The following is an 18,262-nucleotide window of genomic DNA, read 5'->3' as shown; positions in this document are numbered from 1 at the left end:
CATTAAAATGCATGTGTAAATGTTTCCACTGTAAACAAGAACCCAACAGTTGTACAGCTTTTTCAAGCTATCCCTAAAAGTACTGAGCCTCTTTGGTTCTTGTGTAAATGTTTGTTGCTGACCTCATCCTGTTTAATATTGAGCACCGAGAGCTCTTGTTAAATTCAGGACTGTGAGAAATAACCCCTAATCATTCAGGATATTTTCATGTGTTATGATTTAAATGGTTTAGTGCTGGATATGGACTGCTCAGTAAACAGTTGTATATTTGTTTCTCTCCATTTTTTCAACAGAACAATTGGAGGCCTTAAAAAAGATGATGGAGGCTGGGGAAACTGCTGCTCCTGTGAGTATCCTAGAGGATGACAATGAAGAAGAAATAGAAAGTGGTAAGGATTTTACAAGTGATGCTTCTCAGAAGATATTTTTGCATGATGAAATGTATTTGTCCTGATTTGTAAATGGTAATTCTTTAAACTCAAAGCACATGTGAAATAAAGGAAAATGTGACAAGAAAAACTAGAGTACTAGACGATTAGAAAAGTGCTGCATTAGCACTTTCACTGTTTATCCTTCTTCCATTGTACCCCTATTTTGGCATGTTTAGCAACAAACCAGGCATATCCATCACATGTTTTTTCAATATTCCCATTTATTTTATTAATTTGTTGCTTTGCACTTTATCAAGGGCTATTTCTTTAAGATATGAGAGTGATGTAGCACAATAATCAAATTGCAAAAGCAGACTAATGAATGAATAATCAAATTGCAAAAGCTTACAGAAAGAGAAAAAGATAAAAGAATGTAATTATAAAAAGGGGGAAAGTAGAAAGAGTGGGCTTTTATCTGCCATATATTGCCATTATGGGAGGTAATTTGTTTTTCTTCCTGTGATAAATTATTTATTATGCAAAAATATTTGCTTTTGCCTTCTGAAACTACCCTTATTTTTCAATTTAATTATAAATACTACAAAGTAAGCTTTTTCTCCAGTGTACTGAAAGCCAGTCTTTTAAAAAGTATTTATTTGAATTTGGTCACCTTCGTGTTGATCTCTCTCTTCACATATGTGGCATGTTGCCAGTGCAATAAGGAAATGATTTTGGATCTATGCCTTTCCTGGCTGGTAGAGCCAGTGGGTAAAGGTGGAGTTTCCTGCTTGTGGGAATTGATTGCACTTGTGTTAGAGGTTAAACTGCCTGTTGCTTTGAAAGAAGCATTAATGTTGTTTTGCTAAAATATTCCTTTGTTCATATGAGCTAATTGATCAGAATTGCATCTCTTCTTCTTGGGTAAGATTGGGAAAACGATTGTGGCAAGGTCATTCTGTCAGTACTAAATGCCTTTGAAATTTGTGAAACTGGGTAGAAAACTCACTTGGGCCCAGATACTACTTTGGTGATATCGGTCAGTGATTTCTCCAGAGCACTGGTAAAGTCCGTGGTGGGATGGTTAGATATTTCAAATGCCTTTGAAACAATTGATGGTCAGGCATTCTCAACTCGCCAGTGGATGCTGGTGGGAGTAGATTCAGCTGCTCTTAAGTGGCTTTCTTCCTTTTTCTTGGAGAGGTCTAGCACATAATTCTGAGCAATTTATCTTCTCCTGGAAGAGCTGTCAAAGAGTAGGGAAATGCTGGGAGGCATTCTGTTACTCCTTGCCCCAATTCTATGTGTATAAAGGCTTGTTAAGAGAGTTAGGCATGGGAAGCTGGTTACTCCCAACTTTGTCCCTATCATATCCATGAATGTAGGTATGGGGTGCCTCAGCCAGTATTCTTGTGCAGGGTAAGACATAAAACAGAGTAAATTGACTGAACCACAACTCACTGAAGTGATGATCAGCAAAGCAGCTGGAGGGATAGGAGAAGTACTATTAGGGAGTATGTCTGGTACTAATTATTAATGTTTGTAACTTGTTAGTTACTTTAAAATTCCAGTGGCTGTTTGAGCTAGATTCTTCTACTCTACATGTAGCCACATCCACATGACAAGTGGCACAATTTTGGGATCACGGATCAGGTCCCAATCCCACCCTTTCTATTTGCCAGTGGAGGGGTATATATGTAGAACATTTTTACGCATGGTTTGCTCTTTTATGGCACCTTACATTGGGTCTATGAGTAACACCTTTGCAATTTATGTTAATAGTGGCATAAATGTCACATGTAGAAGGGGCCTAAAGTACATACATGAACTTAGGCCTCTAAGTACAATCCTATTCCACCCTGCTTAAGACTTTGAAAAATTGTTAAGGCAAAAGTTTGATAGGTACTTCTCATCATTACTGTTTTGTGACCCTCAGTTTTGAGGGAAAGATGATGGCGTGTTTCAAAAATAGATTCATTAATGGATTTTCAGGACTTGAACAAGATACAGTAGAACTTCCACTTAGACACCTAAGAAATGCAGAGTAGAGCCTGGCCCTCAGTGTTGCTGTAATCCAGTCAACTTTCTAGTATCCTTGCCTGCCTACAAAATTACAACCTTTTCATTCATATGCAGAGCATTGCTCCTGTTATCTTTGCTTTCTTGCCACAAAGATAGATTTAACAGTGGGGATCTACATGGTGACACCTTGATACAGGGGTGGGCAATTATTTGGTCCCACAAGCCACATAGGCAGTTCTGGAGAGCTGCCATGGGCTGGTCAGCACCATCCCCGCTACCCCTGCAATAGCCTGGAGCCCACACATCCTGTGGCTCCTCCCTGTCACCACCAACATTTCATAGCTCCAACCCCAGACCCAGCCTGCCCTGCACCCACCCAGCTGGGTGGGAACCTGCACTCACAGCCCTGAACCTGGTCTGCCCCACACCTGCTCCAGACCACCTGCCTGCACTGAGCAGTGGCAGCAGCCAGGCAGAAGCTGCTGCTCAGCTTGGGGGAGAAGTGGCCCCTCCCCCTCACCACTGCCAGGCCCTTCTTGCTTCAGCCCCCGCAAACCATGCCTGGACTACCCTGCAGCTCCTCTCCACTGCAATCACCGTTGCCTCTGAGCTGCCCTACAAGGCAGTGGTGGCAGTGCAGAGGAGCCACAGGGCAGCCTGGGCATAAGCATTGGGTGATTTCAGTGAGAAGGGCCTGGCACTGGCGAAGGGGAGGAGCTGCTTTTCCCCCATGCTGAGCAGCAGCTTCTGACCTGCCACTGCTCAGCCTGGGTGAGTGAGTCTGAAGCAGGTGCAGGGCAGGCTAGAGTCAGGGCTGTGCACGCAGGTTTTGGCTGTTTGGGAGCTGGTCCACTCCACCAGGCTGATTCCAGAGTGGGCACGGGGCAGGCTGGGGTCAGTGCTTTGCGTGCAGGTCCTCACCAGTACCACAGAGCTGGGGCCAGTGGCAGCAGCAGCTGGAAGCAGCCATCACAACCTGGGCTACCTAGAAAGGCAGTCCAGCTGCAGTGCCACCCCAGCCCTGCAGTGTGCCCAGGGGGTGGTGGGATGTGCCACAGACTGAATGGCGGATGGGACAGGCAGGACTGAAGGACCTGCTGTGGACTGGACAAAGTCTCCCCATGGACTGGATCCAGCTTGTGAGCCATACTTTGCCCACCCCTACCTTAATACCACTCAGAGACTGAAGCTGGTGCAGAATGCTGTACGGGCAGTCCTCAGACTTATGACACAATTGGTTCCTGAAAACCATGTCTCAAGTCAACACTGTAAGTCGGAACCAATTTTCCCATAGGAACAATGTTATAAATGGGGGATTGGTTCCTTTACCACGCTTGACACAGCTGCCTCCAGCTGGTAAGTCTGTTGTGGTGGGGGAGCAGATCAAAAGCCCTGCAGTGAGAGAGGGGCTGGGGCTGGGGCTGGGGCTGGGACAAGAGCTGCCCAGCCAGTAGGCGGGGGTGTGGGAAGGGGTGGGTGGCTCCCGCCGCTGTGGGCTGCTGGTCTGGGAGCTGCTTATCTAGCAGCTCATCCAGTGGCTCTCACCACTGTGTGCTGCAGGTCTGGGGTGGGGAGGGGGGTGTTTGCCCTGGATCTGTGTGGGGCAGGTGGGGGAGAGGGCTGGCCTGGCTTCCACGCGTCTCCCAGAGGAGCCATGGCTTCACCCCGCCCCACCAGGGCAAGCGGCAACAGCAGGGCATGGTGGGGAGTGTTTCCCTGGATCAGGGTGGGGCAGGGGTATGGTGGTAAGCCACCCTAAAATTCCTCATAACCCCTACCACCCACCTGGAGTGCAGCCCAGTGCAGCTCTGGCTCTGCGAACCCCACACAGATCCAGGAGCAAACCCCTCCTCCCCCATGCCCTGCTGCCACTTGCCCAGCAAGTGCGAGGCCAGGGCAGCTCTGGCTGCTGCAAACCGCTTGTCCATAGGCAACACAATTGCTTCACCCCACCCTGGCTGGGTGAGCGTCAAATAGGCGTAGCCCCCACTGCTAGCACTTTCTGCCGCTGGCCCAGAGCGTGGCCCGGGGCAGCTTTGGCCTTGCCCACCCCACACAGATCCAGGAGCACATGCCCTCCCAGACGGGTGACATGCAGTGGCAAGAGCTGCAGCCCCTCCCGCCTACCTGTCCCAGCCCCAGCCCCAGCCCCAATCCCTACCTCACCGTGGGAGCATTGATCTGCCCCCCACTATGTCCCACCACAACAGACTTAGCAGCTGGAGGCAGCTGTGTCCACCGTTGTAAAGTCGAAACCCCATTGGAACTTTGAAACAGTGTCGTAATTTACAAAGGTCGTAAGTTCTGTTTGTTGCAACTTGAACAGCCGGAAATCAAGGACTGCCTGTACCTCACTTACTGAGTAGGGCTGGGAGCGTATGATACCAGTTCTCAAGGTTCTGTGCTGGCGTCCCTGTGGTCTCTAAATTAAGATTAAAGTGTTGGATTATGATCTATAAAGTACTGAGTGGCCCAGAACCAGCCTATCTCTACAGGTCTCTTCTCCCTCCATGTGGCATACTGTCACCATTACAAGCAGCAGATCCGCACCTGACAGATTCCCCCTCACAACAAAAGGAAGGGTATGGCTGGCAAGGGAAGAGCTAGAATTTTCTTCTCTGCTTGATCGGAAGTACGCTTCCTTGGTAATGAAGGAGCACAAGAGAGAATCTGTAGCTGGCTGGCAGAATTCCTGTTAAGATTATTAATTTTAGTGCTGCTGGGATTTTGTTGCATTATTAATTATGTGTTAGAGTGCCTAGAGATTTAGTTATGCGGCATCTTAATTATTATTTATATCTAAATAAATAATTTGTTAAAAAAAAAAAAAAAAAAAGATTCCGTGTCATAGCACATGACCATACTGCTTTCTTTGAAGACACTAGTTCTATATATAAAAGAAGCTTCTAAAAATAAATAAAAGTGGTTCTTGTTTTACAGGGAATTGTACAGAAGGAAAGAGACTGTACAGACATATGAGAAGTCATGTGGTGGTATCAGAAGATTTTGAATTTTATATTTTAAGAGTTATTCTTTATTTCCTTGTTTTTTACACAATTGTTTTTTTTGTATTTTTCCTGTCAAATGAATATCTTTAAGAAATATATGGAGCAAATCTTTTTATATCTATGCATGCAGTACAGGAATTTGAGGTATTCTGTGAAAGCTGCCAGTACTTGCTGGAAATCTTACTGTTTTCCTGTTTTTACTTTTGCTTTCAGAAGTGAGCTTATTCAATAGGTCTGATGATTTTATAATTGTTTCCACAAAAACTATATACCATTTGTTTTTCTTGTTTATTCCTTTCTTCCTCCCATTCCTATGTAGTTGACCAAGAAGAAGAAGCTCATCCAGAGTTCAAATTTGGAAGTGAACTTTCTGCAGATGATTTGAGTCAAAAAGAAGTTGTTGCCAACAGTGTCAAAAAGGTAGGATTGTCTCCTATGTGCATTTTTGCAGGAAGGTTTTCCACAGAGTGTGTTGGAAAAGAGCTTTCATTGAGGGGGGTAGTATCATAATCCAGTTAAGTTTTAGATGGAAGTTTGATATAAATCACATAAGCATTTTCTAACCCAGTTGCTGATGTTTAAATTCATGACAACTTAAATTTTTACAGGTTAATGCCTACTGTATTTATTTATTTAATTAACATTTCCATTGGACCAAATGGGGTCCATACCTGGGAAAGTACCATGCCCAAACTTCAGGATCTGACTGGAAATAGTTAAAAATAATTTCATGCATTTGTAGCAGTCCTGGCTTTGACACTGAATTCTTCATCACTGAAACATTCTGGCCTCTTTTCTCCTGCTTGGCTTGTTTTGGAGCTTGCTCCAGAGATCAATACCAATAGGGAAATTCTCCTTGTTATTCAGACTGCCTTTGGCAGTGTATCTTTCCAGAGCAGTATCAGAGGAGCCTGCTCACTTTCTCTTTGATTCAGCATCCTTGCTGCTGCGGGTCCTAACAGAGTTTTGTACTGAACTGCAGTTTTAACATTGCTGCTAAGTCTGTTTTACTTACTGAACCAGGAGGCCCTCAGATGTGCTAGTGGTGGTTCTCAAAGTAGTCAGTCATCCTCTGTATGTGCCCTAAGGTCACTACTTGGATCTTTCACTGAACAATGACTTGATAATTAATCCTGATTCTTTAAGTATATAAATGGAGTGCTGTGTCACCATTTTTCTGTCTAAGGCACTTTCTTAGTGGTGACAGGTTATAACTGGAGGTGGCACAAAAGGACACTCAAGGAACGGTACTCCAGTGGCAAGTAAATTTTACCATCTCATGAGACGGGCAGAAGGGTTTTTCTAAAGGCAGGCACTTGCAAGGTAGTCTCAACGCCTTTGTCTTCACAGTCTGGACAACTTGAGTGTATTACTCCCTCTCTTTCTTTCTCCATGTAACCTTCCAGCCCTCAGCTCTGACAAATGATTACCCTGTGGCTTTCTTCATCCTATCAGTATAGTTACATGCACCTTTCCATATCTTTTGTATGTGAATTGGAAAGATACTGCAAACCTTTGGGAGTCAAAGCGAGGTGAATCAGATGGTAAAATGAAAAGGGATATAATTTCAAGATTTTTTTTAAAAGATGTTGAGATTTTGTTTTCTTTTATGCCTGCGAGCATGTCTTTCTGCAGTTTCTTTGGGTAATACATTTATTTTTTCTTAGGTTGTTGAAGATTTGGAGCAAGAAAACAATAAAAAGGTAATTCATACAGGATGTTATTTTATTTCTTTTATTTTTAAGCACACCCATCGTCAACATCCCCTTAATGATATGCCTGTTTTAGTCTCTAGTTTTCTGTGTTTACAGAGTATTTTTGACTGTCACAGTGATTCCTTCTCCTTTGTACTACTGGTGGCTAGAAGCACCATCTTCTTCCCTTCTCCTTTTCCACAGAGTTTAGGGAAAATGAGTGATGGCAATACTGGGGATGGATGGAGCAATGTGTTCTTGCTTGGAAGCTTTTTGTCTCAGTACAAATGACTCATGTTCAGTCTTGTGTGTGTGGGACAGGGAGATGCCTTGATAGGGATTGAAAGATGCCACCCTAGTTGCATTTTCCTCTTCCCTCATCCCTTTTCCAATTTATTTTTATTTTTCCTCCTTTTAATTTCCATTGGCATATCTGCATTTCATAGTTTGTAGGGTCTGAAGGGACCTGAGCAGATCATCCTCCAAAATGCCCTTTGCTGATTTCCCTCCCTGTTTTTTTTTTCCTGTTTCTTCTCTTCCACCGTCTAAATCAATTTCCGACTCCTACCTTGTTGCAATGTTTTCTGCTTTTGAAGGGAGCCAAGCATGATGTTTTAAAGTATCCAAACAGCAACTCTTTCCTGAGAGAGGTGCTCCCTGAAATGTTAATTTTCACCCTCTTCAGACATCTGTCGTTGTTGTTGTTGTTGTTGTTGTTGTTGTTACGCAGTCCTTCTGCTCAAGGCAGTAATTGTCATCCCATTCCCAAATCCCGGTCTTTACGTCCTAGATCCACTACTGTGATATTGAATAGAAGGTTAGAATATTGGTTTCAAATTAGGTGTAACTGGATGCTTACATATTAAATTATTGATTGAGAGACTGACTTGGAAAAATGGGCACTGGTAGAACAGTTGCCTTGTTGGTATGTCATGTAGTTTATAATTCTGGGGCCCTATTTCCTTGCAGCAGGATGCAGACCATTCCCATTGGCTTCTATCCCACTGCAATACATATCATGTATACATTTCGGGACAGAGATTATAAAAAAGTGACTAGTGCCTAATTTTTAAATGGTGAGTTTAGAAAATCAGGCCTCTTGAAGACATCTCAAATTTATCATCCAAAAATTGAAACACCAGAAGTAACCAGTCACTCCTGAAAAGATGTGGACAGCATTTGTTTTAATCCACAGCTGTCCAAGCCCCCCTGCAGCACACAACATAGGCAGCTTGGCTCCCTCCTTTGCAGAGCAGGTAATGCACACAGGCCAGCACCCTCCCCCAGCCTGTGTCCAGCACAGCCAGCCTAGCCACCTCCAGCCTCCTCCTCCAGAGGAGTAGGGGGGAGGCGCTGAATACCCTGCCTGCAAGAACACAAGAACAGTGGGCTGAGTGGCGGCCAGGTAGGAGCTTGCAGGCTACATGAAGTCAACAGACAACCAGTTGGACAGTGCTGTTTTAATCTGTAGTTCTGTTAAAAAAAACAACAAAACTAATGTGATAACAAAAGATGGGTGTCCAGTATCGTTACAGAATGTTAGTGCTTTAGTTAACAGGAGCACATTCCTGCAAACTGTCATAGAGAAGTAGGACAGGAAGGGACCTCCAGACATTATATTGTCCAACCCTTGCTTGAGGCTGGATCATCCCAAATGAAACCATTCCATACACGTGCTTGTCTGACCTGTTCCTAAAACGACATAATCAACCCCGTTACACAGCTGTGAGACATATTGCCCCAGAAAAACCACTAAGACCACCCTAACCTGCCAGAGGTAAAGCAGGGAATGTGGGCTGTCAGGGTCCTGCCACTGCAAAGGTTGTTAAAATGGAGAGATCCAGGGAAGAGGGCCATTTCCCCACTACAAAGGAAGGCTGCTTTGTGTCAGATGCTCTTGTTAAGTCTCACAGAGACAGCTTGCAGGAACAAGTGCTGTTATGTAACATTAAAATAAAATGTTAATCTGGTTATGTGAATCATTGAAAATGTAATTTAAATGTAAAATGCCAACCAGACAGCATAACCAGTCTCACTGCAGTTACTCAGCTTCCCCAGGGCTCTTTCAAACTGGCAAGAAATGCCCTTTCATGTTAGACCCAAGTGTTTACAGGTTAGATGAATCTAAGGAGAGTAAAGCTCCCCTGCTTTCTGTTATGGGGACACTGTCTTCCTATATTGTGGTATAGTCAGATAGTTTCATTTTACTTTAAAGTTCATATCAGTATTACAAGGCAGGTCACACACGTGGGGACATAATATTAGCAAATAGATTTTATTTTTCTTCCCTCCTGCAGTCTCTGAATAAATGAGATGCAGCAGATGGAGGTGCTGTTTGTTCTGCTTTGGTGTTGTTGCAAAAGCAAGATTATTTTTGCTTGAAAAAACTTTCTCCACTACTTATAGTTGGCCATAGTTTCCTGTTAGGAAAGAAACAATTATTTCGTGACAAGCATTTAATGCATTTTAAAAATCAATGGAAGTGTTACCATATTGGTGTATTTGCAGGTTTATCATTGCATCCATTGGAAGATTCACTGTGAGAAGCAGTAGTCTAATAGGGGTGGGTGAATGGGACACCAGCCCCCAGTCTCCAACTTAATATGGGCACAAGTATTGTGCCCCACACCCCACGGAGTCTACAACCTGGCAGCAAAAGCAGCTCCATAGTGTTGCTGTTGCAGCAGCATCTGGGTATCTGGACCCCATGGTGCTGCTATAGGAGAAGCAGCCTGGGTAGGCAGCCCACACTGCAGCTGCAGAAGCAGTAGCAGCCAGGGACTGTTTTTTAGCCCCCAGTGTAAGTAAGATTCCCGTGCCTCCAGTATTCAGCAGCTCCACCCCCACCTCTACTTCCACCTTCTCCCCTCCCCTGTCCTCCTCCACCCTCTTCCACTCTCCCATAGGGTTTACCCATGCTTGTTACAACTCTGGTGATAGGATGCAGAGGCTTTTATCAAAACCAGTATACAGAAGGTTAAATTTTCTGCCAGTCTGTTCTATTCCACATGGGAATACTGATAGACTTAATCAGGGCTACAGATTAAAAGGGTGTCCCACTCTGGGACTCATTTAGAACCTAATTATCTGCTGTCAAGATCTTCCTTTATGAAGAGTCTTTTTAGTCAGGGAAAAAAAGGGACAAAGGCCAGTGGCTGGAGAATAAGTCAGGGAAGAGGACACACTGTGTCAGCTTCCAAGACTTTCGTGCCAAACCAACTGATGTTAAAGTTTTTGAACAACAGAATCCCATGAGAGATCATTCTAATTTCAAATCTGTATCAGATTAGATACCAATAAAACGGTTTTATGGACCTTTCTATTAAGGTATTGCCTCTCTGTCTGCATGAGCAAAAGGAATTTCTTTTCTTGTTCAGGCTTGGCACTCCTCTGCATAACTCTGTAAGCCTTAGGAACCTCAGCCTCTCTGCTGAGATTCTGACCCCCTGCGTCTTGGTCTTATTGGTAAAGAATATGTATTGCACCAAACTGAATCTTGAGGACAAAGTTGTATTTGAAATAAGGCTTGGACTAGCCCCACAATTCACCCCGCCATAATTTATGTTCAATTGAAAGGGTTCGGGTTTTATTTGATAAAGACACAGCATTGTTTTGCCCCCTTTGACATTAATTCTGCCTTCAAATGTTTTACTGTCATCTGATCTGCTGGGAGTCTCTTCTGCCATCAGGCCTCATACAGTGCCCATTAATGTGAATGAGTATCCCACTCATATACAGCATAATCACTGATCCTGATGTTCCACACCAAACTTCCCAATCTGTTGTTAGGTTTTATTTTAATTTCTAGAGATGCAAGTGTATTTCTGTATAACTTGTTGAAAATTCCACCTGCTGCAAAGAAAAAAGAAAAGCAATTAATGGGTATTCTTTTAATATGATTTCAGGGTGTGGTAACTGTTGAAGATGAACAAGCATGGATGGCATCTTACAAATATGTAGGTGCCACAACCAATATACATCCTTACTTATCGATAATGGTCAACTACGCACAGCCTGTAAAGTTTCAAGGTTTCGATGTAGCAGAAGGTAACATACAAGGTTAAATGAAATAAAAAAAATATCTGTCTGCTTTCTTTTCCTTAACTTGTTTTAACATAGATTACAAATTCCCTACTTTTAGACTGCATCTCAAGCACCACTGGTTTAGTAAGTGTCATTTGCATGGTATTTACATAACAGATTAATTTTATATTGGAGATTAGTGTTATTCTATTTGTCATCCACATGGAGGCACTGAATTACAAGAAGCATTTTAAGTTAACATATGGAACCTCATTATAAAAAATCACTGTGTAGTGTAACCCCTTTTCATTAGACTGTCTTTTTTTTCTCAGTTGTAAAAGTAGAATAGATGTAATTGGCACAAAAGTCAACTGTCTGCTTATTGTGATATATATTTCACTCTAAAGCATTTACCATATTGCTTTCTCTTATCTAGTGATATATGTCTTGCTGTTAAATTTATTGCAACTTTTTACAATTATATTGGCTTGCCAGAATGAAAAAGTGACAACTTTGAACTATTAGTTAAGATTATCTCAAGTATAATTTTGTTCTATAACATGGAGTACAAAGGGGGAAACTGAGAAAGATCAACATTATATTGTGTATAATGCTATTGTGTTTAATTAATGGTTTATTTTGCAAAATTATCACTATATCTTAAAATGGATTTTACTGCTTTTCTTTCTAGAACGCAATATTCATCACAACATGTCCTCTTTTAATGAATCTGTTGGACTTGGGTATTTGAAGACTCATGCAATTGAATTTGTGAAGTATCCTTATGCTGACAGTGGTATGCTAAGGAACAATACTGTTTTTGATTAGCCAGCGGACCTCTGCTAATGCTACTAATAAACTAGACAGATCTGGTTCTGATTTTACAGTATATTCTAGCTACACGGTAGCATAGGAAATGCATCGTAAGATACAGCATAAAATATATAAAAATGAAGAAATAATGATAAGTCTCTATGTTGTTTTCATTTTGTTTTCCTTTAACGAGTTACACAGTTATAATAAACGACAAATGAGTCGGATATACCCCAAGGGAGGCCGAGTGGATTCCAGTAATTACATGCCTCAAATTTTCTGGAACGCTGGCTGCCAGATGGTCTCGCTGAACTATCAGACCCCAGGTAGGCGGTGCTGTCCAGTGAACCTAAATTCTGAAGAAAGACTTAGGCAGTAACTCTCAAACAGATGCCATGGATTTGCTCGTAGCATTTTTTGAGGAAGGAGACATATGGCTGAATAATCTGATGTGTGGAGGATCATGGAGGCATAAAAAAGGGAATAATTAAAAAAAAGCATGGAAGCATATTCAGTCCCCTTTCTTTGCAAACATAACCAACACAGTATTTTAAATGCTGAAATACATGTAGAAATTAGTCAGAGAGACATTAGTTACAGCCCCCTACAAAAGTCCTCTTTACAAAAGTCAGTTTGTCTACAGTCAGGCGCCTGGCTTCCCAAGAAAATGTTACATAGGAGGAACACACAAAAATACAGGAAATAGCAATAATTGCTTATCAGCTCCATTTCTTAATCGGTAGATATTGGGGAATGAGATAAGAGAGCCTGCCTCTTTGGGTGGCGACAGGCATACAGACGGAGAGTTTAAATAGCTCTCCGCTAGGCAGAGCACAGAGCTGATTTGATGTTTTGGGCCAGAGAAAATGTAAATAATTGTTAGCCTAACTGAATCTAGAAATGTCTTCAGCTTCATGTATCAGATGTATTCCTCCATGCTTTCCTCCAACCTACAGCACAGCTTTGGTCATTTTTCATTCTGTCTGATGGTGTCCTTAGTGCTCAAAACAATCCTGATGATCATAAAGCTCTGCATCACTTCCATCATTCATTTCTCACTGAGAGGCTGGAGAAAGCAGTGCTGAAATGTCTCGAAAAGTTGCTTATAAATCATTCCCGAAGGGGGACAGAGTCAACAGTGAGATCTTCAGCTTTCTCCCTACCACTGCCCCTGTTCTCTACATATTATTCCCATCCCCTGTGTGGCATTCTTGGCTATTTCTTTCCTGAAATCATTATTCTGCTAAAAATGAGAGAGGATTCTTGATGCCAATAGAAGAAAATCCACTAAGTAAACTTTAAAACAGCAATGATGCTTTGAGGCTGCCAAGTAAAGAAATGAATGGCTAGGATGCATGTATTCAAAATCCCATTGTTCTTCATAACAAGCAATTGAGTTTTGTTTTTTATGAATATTCTGGAGGGCCTGAACAAAGGCTTAAGCTGCTTTGGGAAGCAGAATTTCTAAATCCACTGGGAAAGAGGAAACCAGACTTGGATTTAAAAACAGGAGCAAAGTGCAGAATTAGAAGGTTGAAGGAAAATGTTTGCATTCGTAAATGTCTGTTTTTGTTTTATTTTTACATGTTTACTGCATCTGTTTAGATAGCCCCAAATACCAAAGTAGAATAAACGCAGAGGCTTGTGGGTGATTTTTCTGAGCTGAAAATATTTCCTCCAGTTTCTGTGACATTGATCCTTAAAGTCTATTCAGGCTGACCCTTGAATCTTTTTGATGTGGCAGGATGGAGGTGGCATCCCTTGCTGACTAAAGCATATTTTTATTAAAAATATGGCTTTGACTGCAGCTGGCTTGATAAAGACTTTAGCATTTGTGAAGTAATTGGAAGTTTTATCACGGACTTCAGAGATGTCCCCTTAGTTATACTAGTTATTCTGGACAAAAAGGTGCAGCATAGTTTCTTTTCCTAGGACATCTGTTCAAGATCTGCATTATTCAAAGAGACAAGATACTAAATTATTTTTGTCTCTTGACAGATTTAGCAATGCAATTGAATCAGGGAAAATTTGAATATAATGGATCATGCGGGTGAGTAATGTGATTTAAACTGTTGTCACTATGTATCAGAACACCGTACTCTGGTTTTATTAAAACTTTGTCACTATTAATTATGTGTTACAAAAGAAAAATGGGATGCTGGGTGAAGAATAGAAATGAGCAGAATTCCAGGGGTTGATTTACACCTGTGAACTAGTAGTGTGATGAATATACTTTTCAAGTAGGCTCATTTTTATTAAATGAAACAGAAGAGACCTAGTGTGACAAATTGTAAAGATCATGCAAAGCACATGCAGAATTAATTAAATTAATCTTCATTTTTTAATTATGAATTCTTTATTTCAGTATGTGATTCAGGTTATAGATTCACTGTACAGTTCACAAAAAAAACTGAGTCTAGTTGGTCATAACAGAGTAGATTTTTTTTTTTTTATTGTGGCCTTTGGAAAGTAAAAGCAAGAAGTATACACTGAGCTTATGGGCCACAACTGAAATTGAGACAGAGCTGTGCACAAACAAGTAACAGTAACCACTAATTTGTCATGAGAGAGCAGATTGCCCAGAAAACAGTGAGGAATCAAGTCACCATCTCCACTCATTCTAAACGTGTGCATTGCTCTCCTATACCTGAGGGGTTTGTTTCTATTGGTAATTATTTTTTAAATGGGGATTTTTCTTAAATAGGGATGATATTTTCCTTCTGCCATTCTTGTCTATCCTGTTTGTTTCTATTGTGAGCTCTTTGAGGCATGGACTTTCTCTTTCTCTGAGAACATATGGTCCCTAGCAGTCCTCTTGGGGGCCATGAATGAATACCACAATATAGACGATGAATAGTTAAAGATAGAAGAAAGCAGCATGTACAGTGGGACTAAGTTCTAAGGAAGAAGTAAATACAGACATGGCTATGTTTGCTGTTTTCTTAGATGACCGTGCAACTCTGTCAAATTTAGTGTAAATTTGTTTTTTTCCTCTTCAAAATGGAGCAGGGCTGAGAACAAAGCAACTGCTTCAGTTGATGCTTCCTTTCTCATGTTTAGGATTAAAAATAAAATATCAATATTTCTACTGATGGAAGTAAATGACTTAAGTGGTTCTGTCTGCCTACTGGGTATGAAATACTCCGTGGAATCTAGGATGGAAATGTGGCTTTTATGTAGCAAGCAGAGTATGTATAAGGCTTAATGTGCCATAAATTGGCAGGATAACTCCATTTGCACATTTTCTTCCAATTCTAGATGAAAAATCCAGTGCATAGTCCCCTGGGACATATTGTAAGTGGTATTATGGCTGGACCATTCACACCGCTATAATTAAGGATCTGTCAGTATTAACATTATCAACTCTTTTCCCCTCAAACGTTTATAAGATGAAGAAATTAGCTGCAGGCTGAAATTCAATACAGATCTAGTCTCTGAGGTGCATTGCTTAATTAAAAAACAATTTTGAATTACACTTCTTTTGTTTTAACAAGCAGAGCATAAAAGATTAAAATAAAAAATATATTTGCTGTGATATGATGTGTTCTTATACTACTAAATAACTCAAAATGTCAGATTATAACTAACTTTATTTATTTCTTGGTCCAGAGTTACATGCCTGATTTAAACTATCCACAGTCAGATAATTATATATTAACATGAACACTTATACTAGACAACTGTAGTTTTTCTTTTCTCTCTTTTATTAATGTCCTGCAGCATTTCATTGGTTAGTGCTTCAGCACTATTAGTATTATTTATAGCTGATAAAATGTCATCTTGAAAATCCATATATGATACATTTTGTCTTTTCCCTTAAAATAAGGTATCTTCTTAAACCAGATTTTATGCGACGACCTGATCGAACATTTGATCCTTTCTCTGAAACACCTGTAGATGGTGTGATTGCTGCAACTTGTTCAGTACAGGTAAAATAGAGTTATAGAAACTGAAGTCATCTTAATGCATCGAAACTCATATTTAAACAGAAGCAGAAATGCAGTGTTCAGAGTAAATATTTTTGCCGGTTCCATTAATTGTTTAAATTATTGTTATTTGATTGCTGTTTATGACATCTGTGTTAATTTGAGCAGTATGGAGCATAATTAGAAATGGTTTGTTATTATCCATTATCATTGACTTTTAAATTCCATACTATTCTTTGTGCTTTATAGCAGGCATCACCAAAAAAGTATGTAGGGATCATTTCTGACTAGTGCATGCTTCTCTGGATGTTACAGAGCACAGTGGTGTTTTGTAATGGAAACATTTATGTAGAATATTCTCGGTATGTGTAGGAATTAGATTTTGCAGCAGTTATGGCTGCTCTACAGAAGGGGAGGAGCGCAAGGCTTTGCAGAACAAGTTGTGGAAAACTGAGTTATAGAACAGGAGGAGTGGAGAGAAAGGTGCCTATGGGAATGTAAATGCTTTTAATTTATGGAGTACCCTTCCTTATGCCTAGTTTGACTGGTAGGTGGTCTAACAGGGCCATGTGGGTCTACCACCCTGGCACCTGGTGCCCCTGCTGTCCAACTCATGCCCTGGGAGATCTGTGTTTCCCTCAGGGTGCCCCCTACTTTAAGGGATTAGCCCCTCAGGCCTCCAAGCACCTGTCAGGGCTTCAGCTGTCCCAGCCTTTGCCCCATTTTTCTCTGGCTAAGCCCTCAGCCCGTGTCCACTTCTGAGACCTCAGCTCCCAGGCATCAGCTGCAGTCCTTTCTGGGGCTCCAGTTTCACTATGGCAGCCTCAGCCTCCTCAGCTTTGGTCTAGCTCCGGTCCCTGATAATGGGGAGGGTCCCCCATCCATGGCCTTTTCCTGTCCCCATATAGCCACATTCAGTCCTCTGGTCAAACTTAAACAAAAAACCTCAACTTAACTTGTCCTAACACAAATATGAATTGCCTCCCTGGGCCACCAGGTACCTCTCCTGAACTGGCTTCACTCCAGACTGTAGCCAGCTCATATCCTGCAGCAGCCAGGACCAGAGTACCCCCTCCATGGCCAGAGACTGGGCTTGTCTCTCCCAAGCCCAGCCCTCTTCCTGTCATGTGACTCTGTCTCCTTCTTCCAGGGCCGAGGTACTGTTAATTCCACTATTAGCAGCCTGCTTTTCTCCAGCCCCTGGCTCAATTTACCTGGGTAGCTCACACCTGCTGCCTTTTTGCCCTTAGGCTTCCTGCCTCCAGCTACAGTCCTGCCTCCCCCTTTCAAGTAATAGGCAGGGATTCCCTGTTACAGTGGGAAAAGATTTTTAGAGAGATCTTGGGAGGTTTTGGAGTTTTTGAGTCATCCATGAGGCAGTACAGTCCCTAAAATCCCAGATTGGTTTTTAAAGTTTAGCGGAATTTTATACTGTTGCTGTAGATAACAGCTACCAACCTTAAAAAAAAGAAATCTTTAAAGGCAAGGCAGAAATGTCCTGACTCTGCTTTTACTTGATTTGGCAAACTTGAAAGGGCCAGATTCTACTCCATCTATTAGCCACATAAGTAGACTTAGGTGTTGAAGTGCAAGCCTATTACACTCGGCTTGAGTCCCTTAAAAAGTTAAGGCAGAAGGTGGGTCTGTCCTCCTCCTCATTGCTTTTTTGTAACTCAGGCTTAAGGGTGACGTGATAGCATGTTACAAAAGCTGATGTATTCATATATTTTCAGGGACTTGAAGAGAGTGAATCACAATCTCATTTATGTGCCTCAATCCACTTAAAAATGTAATAGGTAGAATAGAATCTGACCCAGAAACCTGCTTGTAGCCCAAGCCAGCACTTGCATGTACATCTTCAGGAGTTAAAAGCCAGTGGCTTAACCACTACAAAACCTTCTGCACATTAGTAAGTGCATGTATGTGTTTGTGTGCATGTGTACATGCATGCATGTGTATGTGTGCAGTAGTCATTCTTTACAGTTAGGTCACAACCAAGCAAAAGCATTTATGCCCTGTACCTAAATTCTGTACTGATGCTCATTATTGCATAAACGACATTTTGATAATTATTTTTTGAAAATTACTATTTATTGCAAAAAACATCATGGGACCTATATTATTTATCCATGGCATTATTGTTACTATATATGTACCCTTGGCCTCTCTGTTTTATTAACATTAATATTCAGCATAAAATAAAGCCCATCAGAAAAGACATGGTTCATTTATTACTCATACAAATAACCAATATCCTAATGGAATCTAATTTAAAAAGGTGTCCTATGTCCTAACCTGTTTAAAATAGGAGAAATTCATGACTGATTTATGCCCTATGTAAACCCCATCTAACTATAATTATATATAATGGCCTCAAAGAAATGCTCTTTATTTACAAAAAAGCATGA

The 18,262-nt window shown here is 41.5% G+C and overlaps 1 protein-coding gene across 5 annotated transcripts in view; it reads left to right on the top strand.

Moving 5' to 3' along the window:
• PLCB4 (phospholipase C beta 4) overlaps positions 1-18,262 on the top strand; it is a 361,436-nt gene that overhangs the window by 272,818 nt on the left and 70,356 nt on the right. For all 5 annotated transcript variants that reach the window (XM_090051542.1, XM_090051524.1, XM_090051533.1 and 2 more), the window contains 8 exons: positions 294-389; positions 5,718-5,818; positions 7,066-7,101; positions 10,998-11,139; positions 11,807-11,891; positions 12,130-12,254; positions 13,927-13,978; positions 15,755-15,857. In XM_090051542.1, coding sequence (XP_089907668.1) covers positions 294-389; positions 5,718-5,818; positions 7,066-7,101; positions 10,998-11,139; positions 11,807-11,891; positions 12,130-12,254; positions 13,927-13,978; positions 15,755-15,857 — 740 coding nt within the window. The remainder of the gene's footprint in view (positions 1-293; positions 390-5,717; positions 5,819-7,065; positions 7,102-10,997; positions 11,140-11,806; positions 11,892-12,129; positions 12,255-13,926; positions 13,979-15,754; positions 15,858-18,262) is intronic.

The sequence above is a fragment of the Crocodylus siamensis genome, chromosome 1 (genome assembly GCF_052110815.1).
Source record: "Crocodylus siamensis isolate JL-2025a chromosome 1, ASM5211081v1, whole genome shotgun sequence".
NCBI lineage: Eukaryota > Metazoa > Chordata > Crocodylia > Crocodylidae > Crocodylus > Crocodylus siamensis.
Note: the sequence above shows the minus strand (reverse complement) of the source record. Positions and strands in the feature narration are given on the sequence as shown.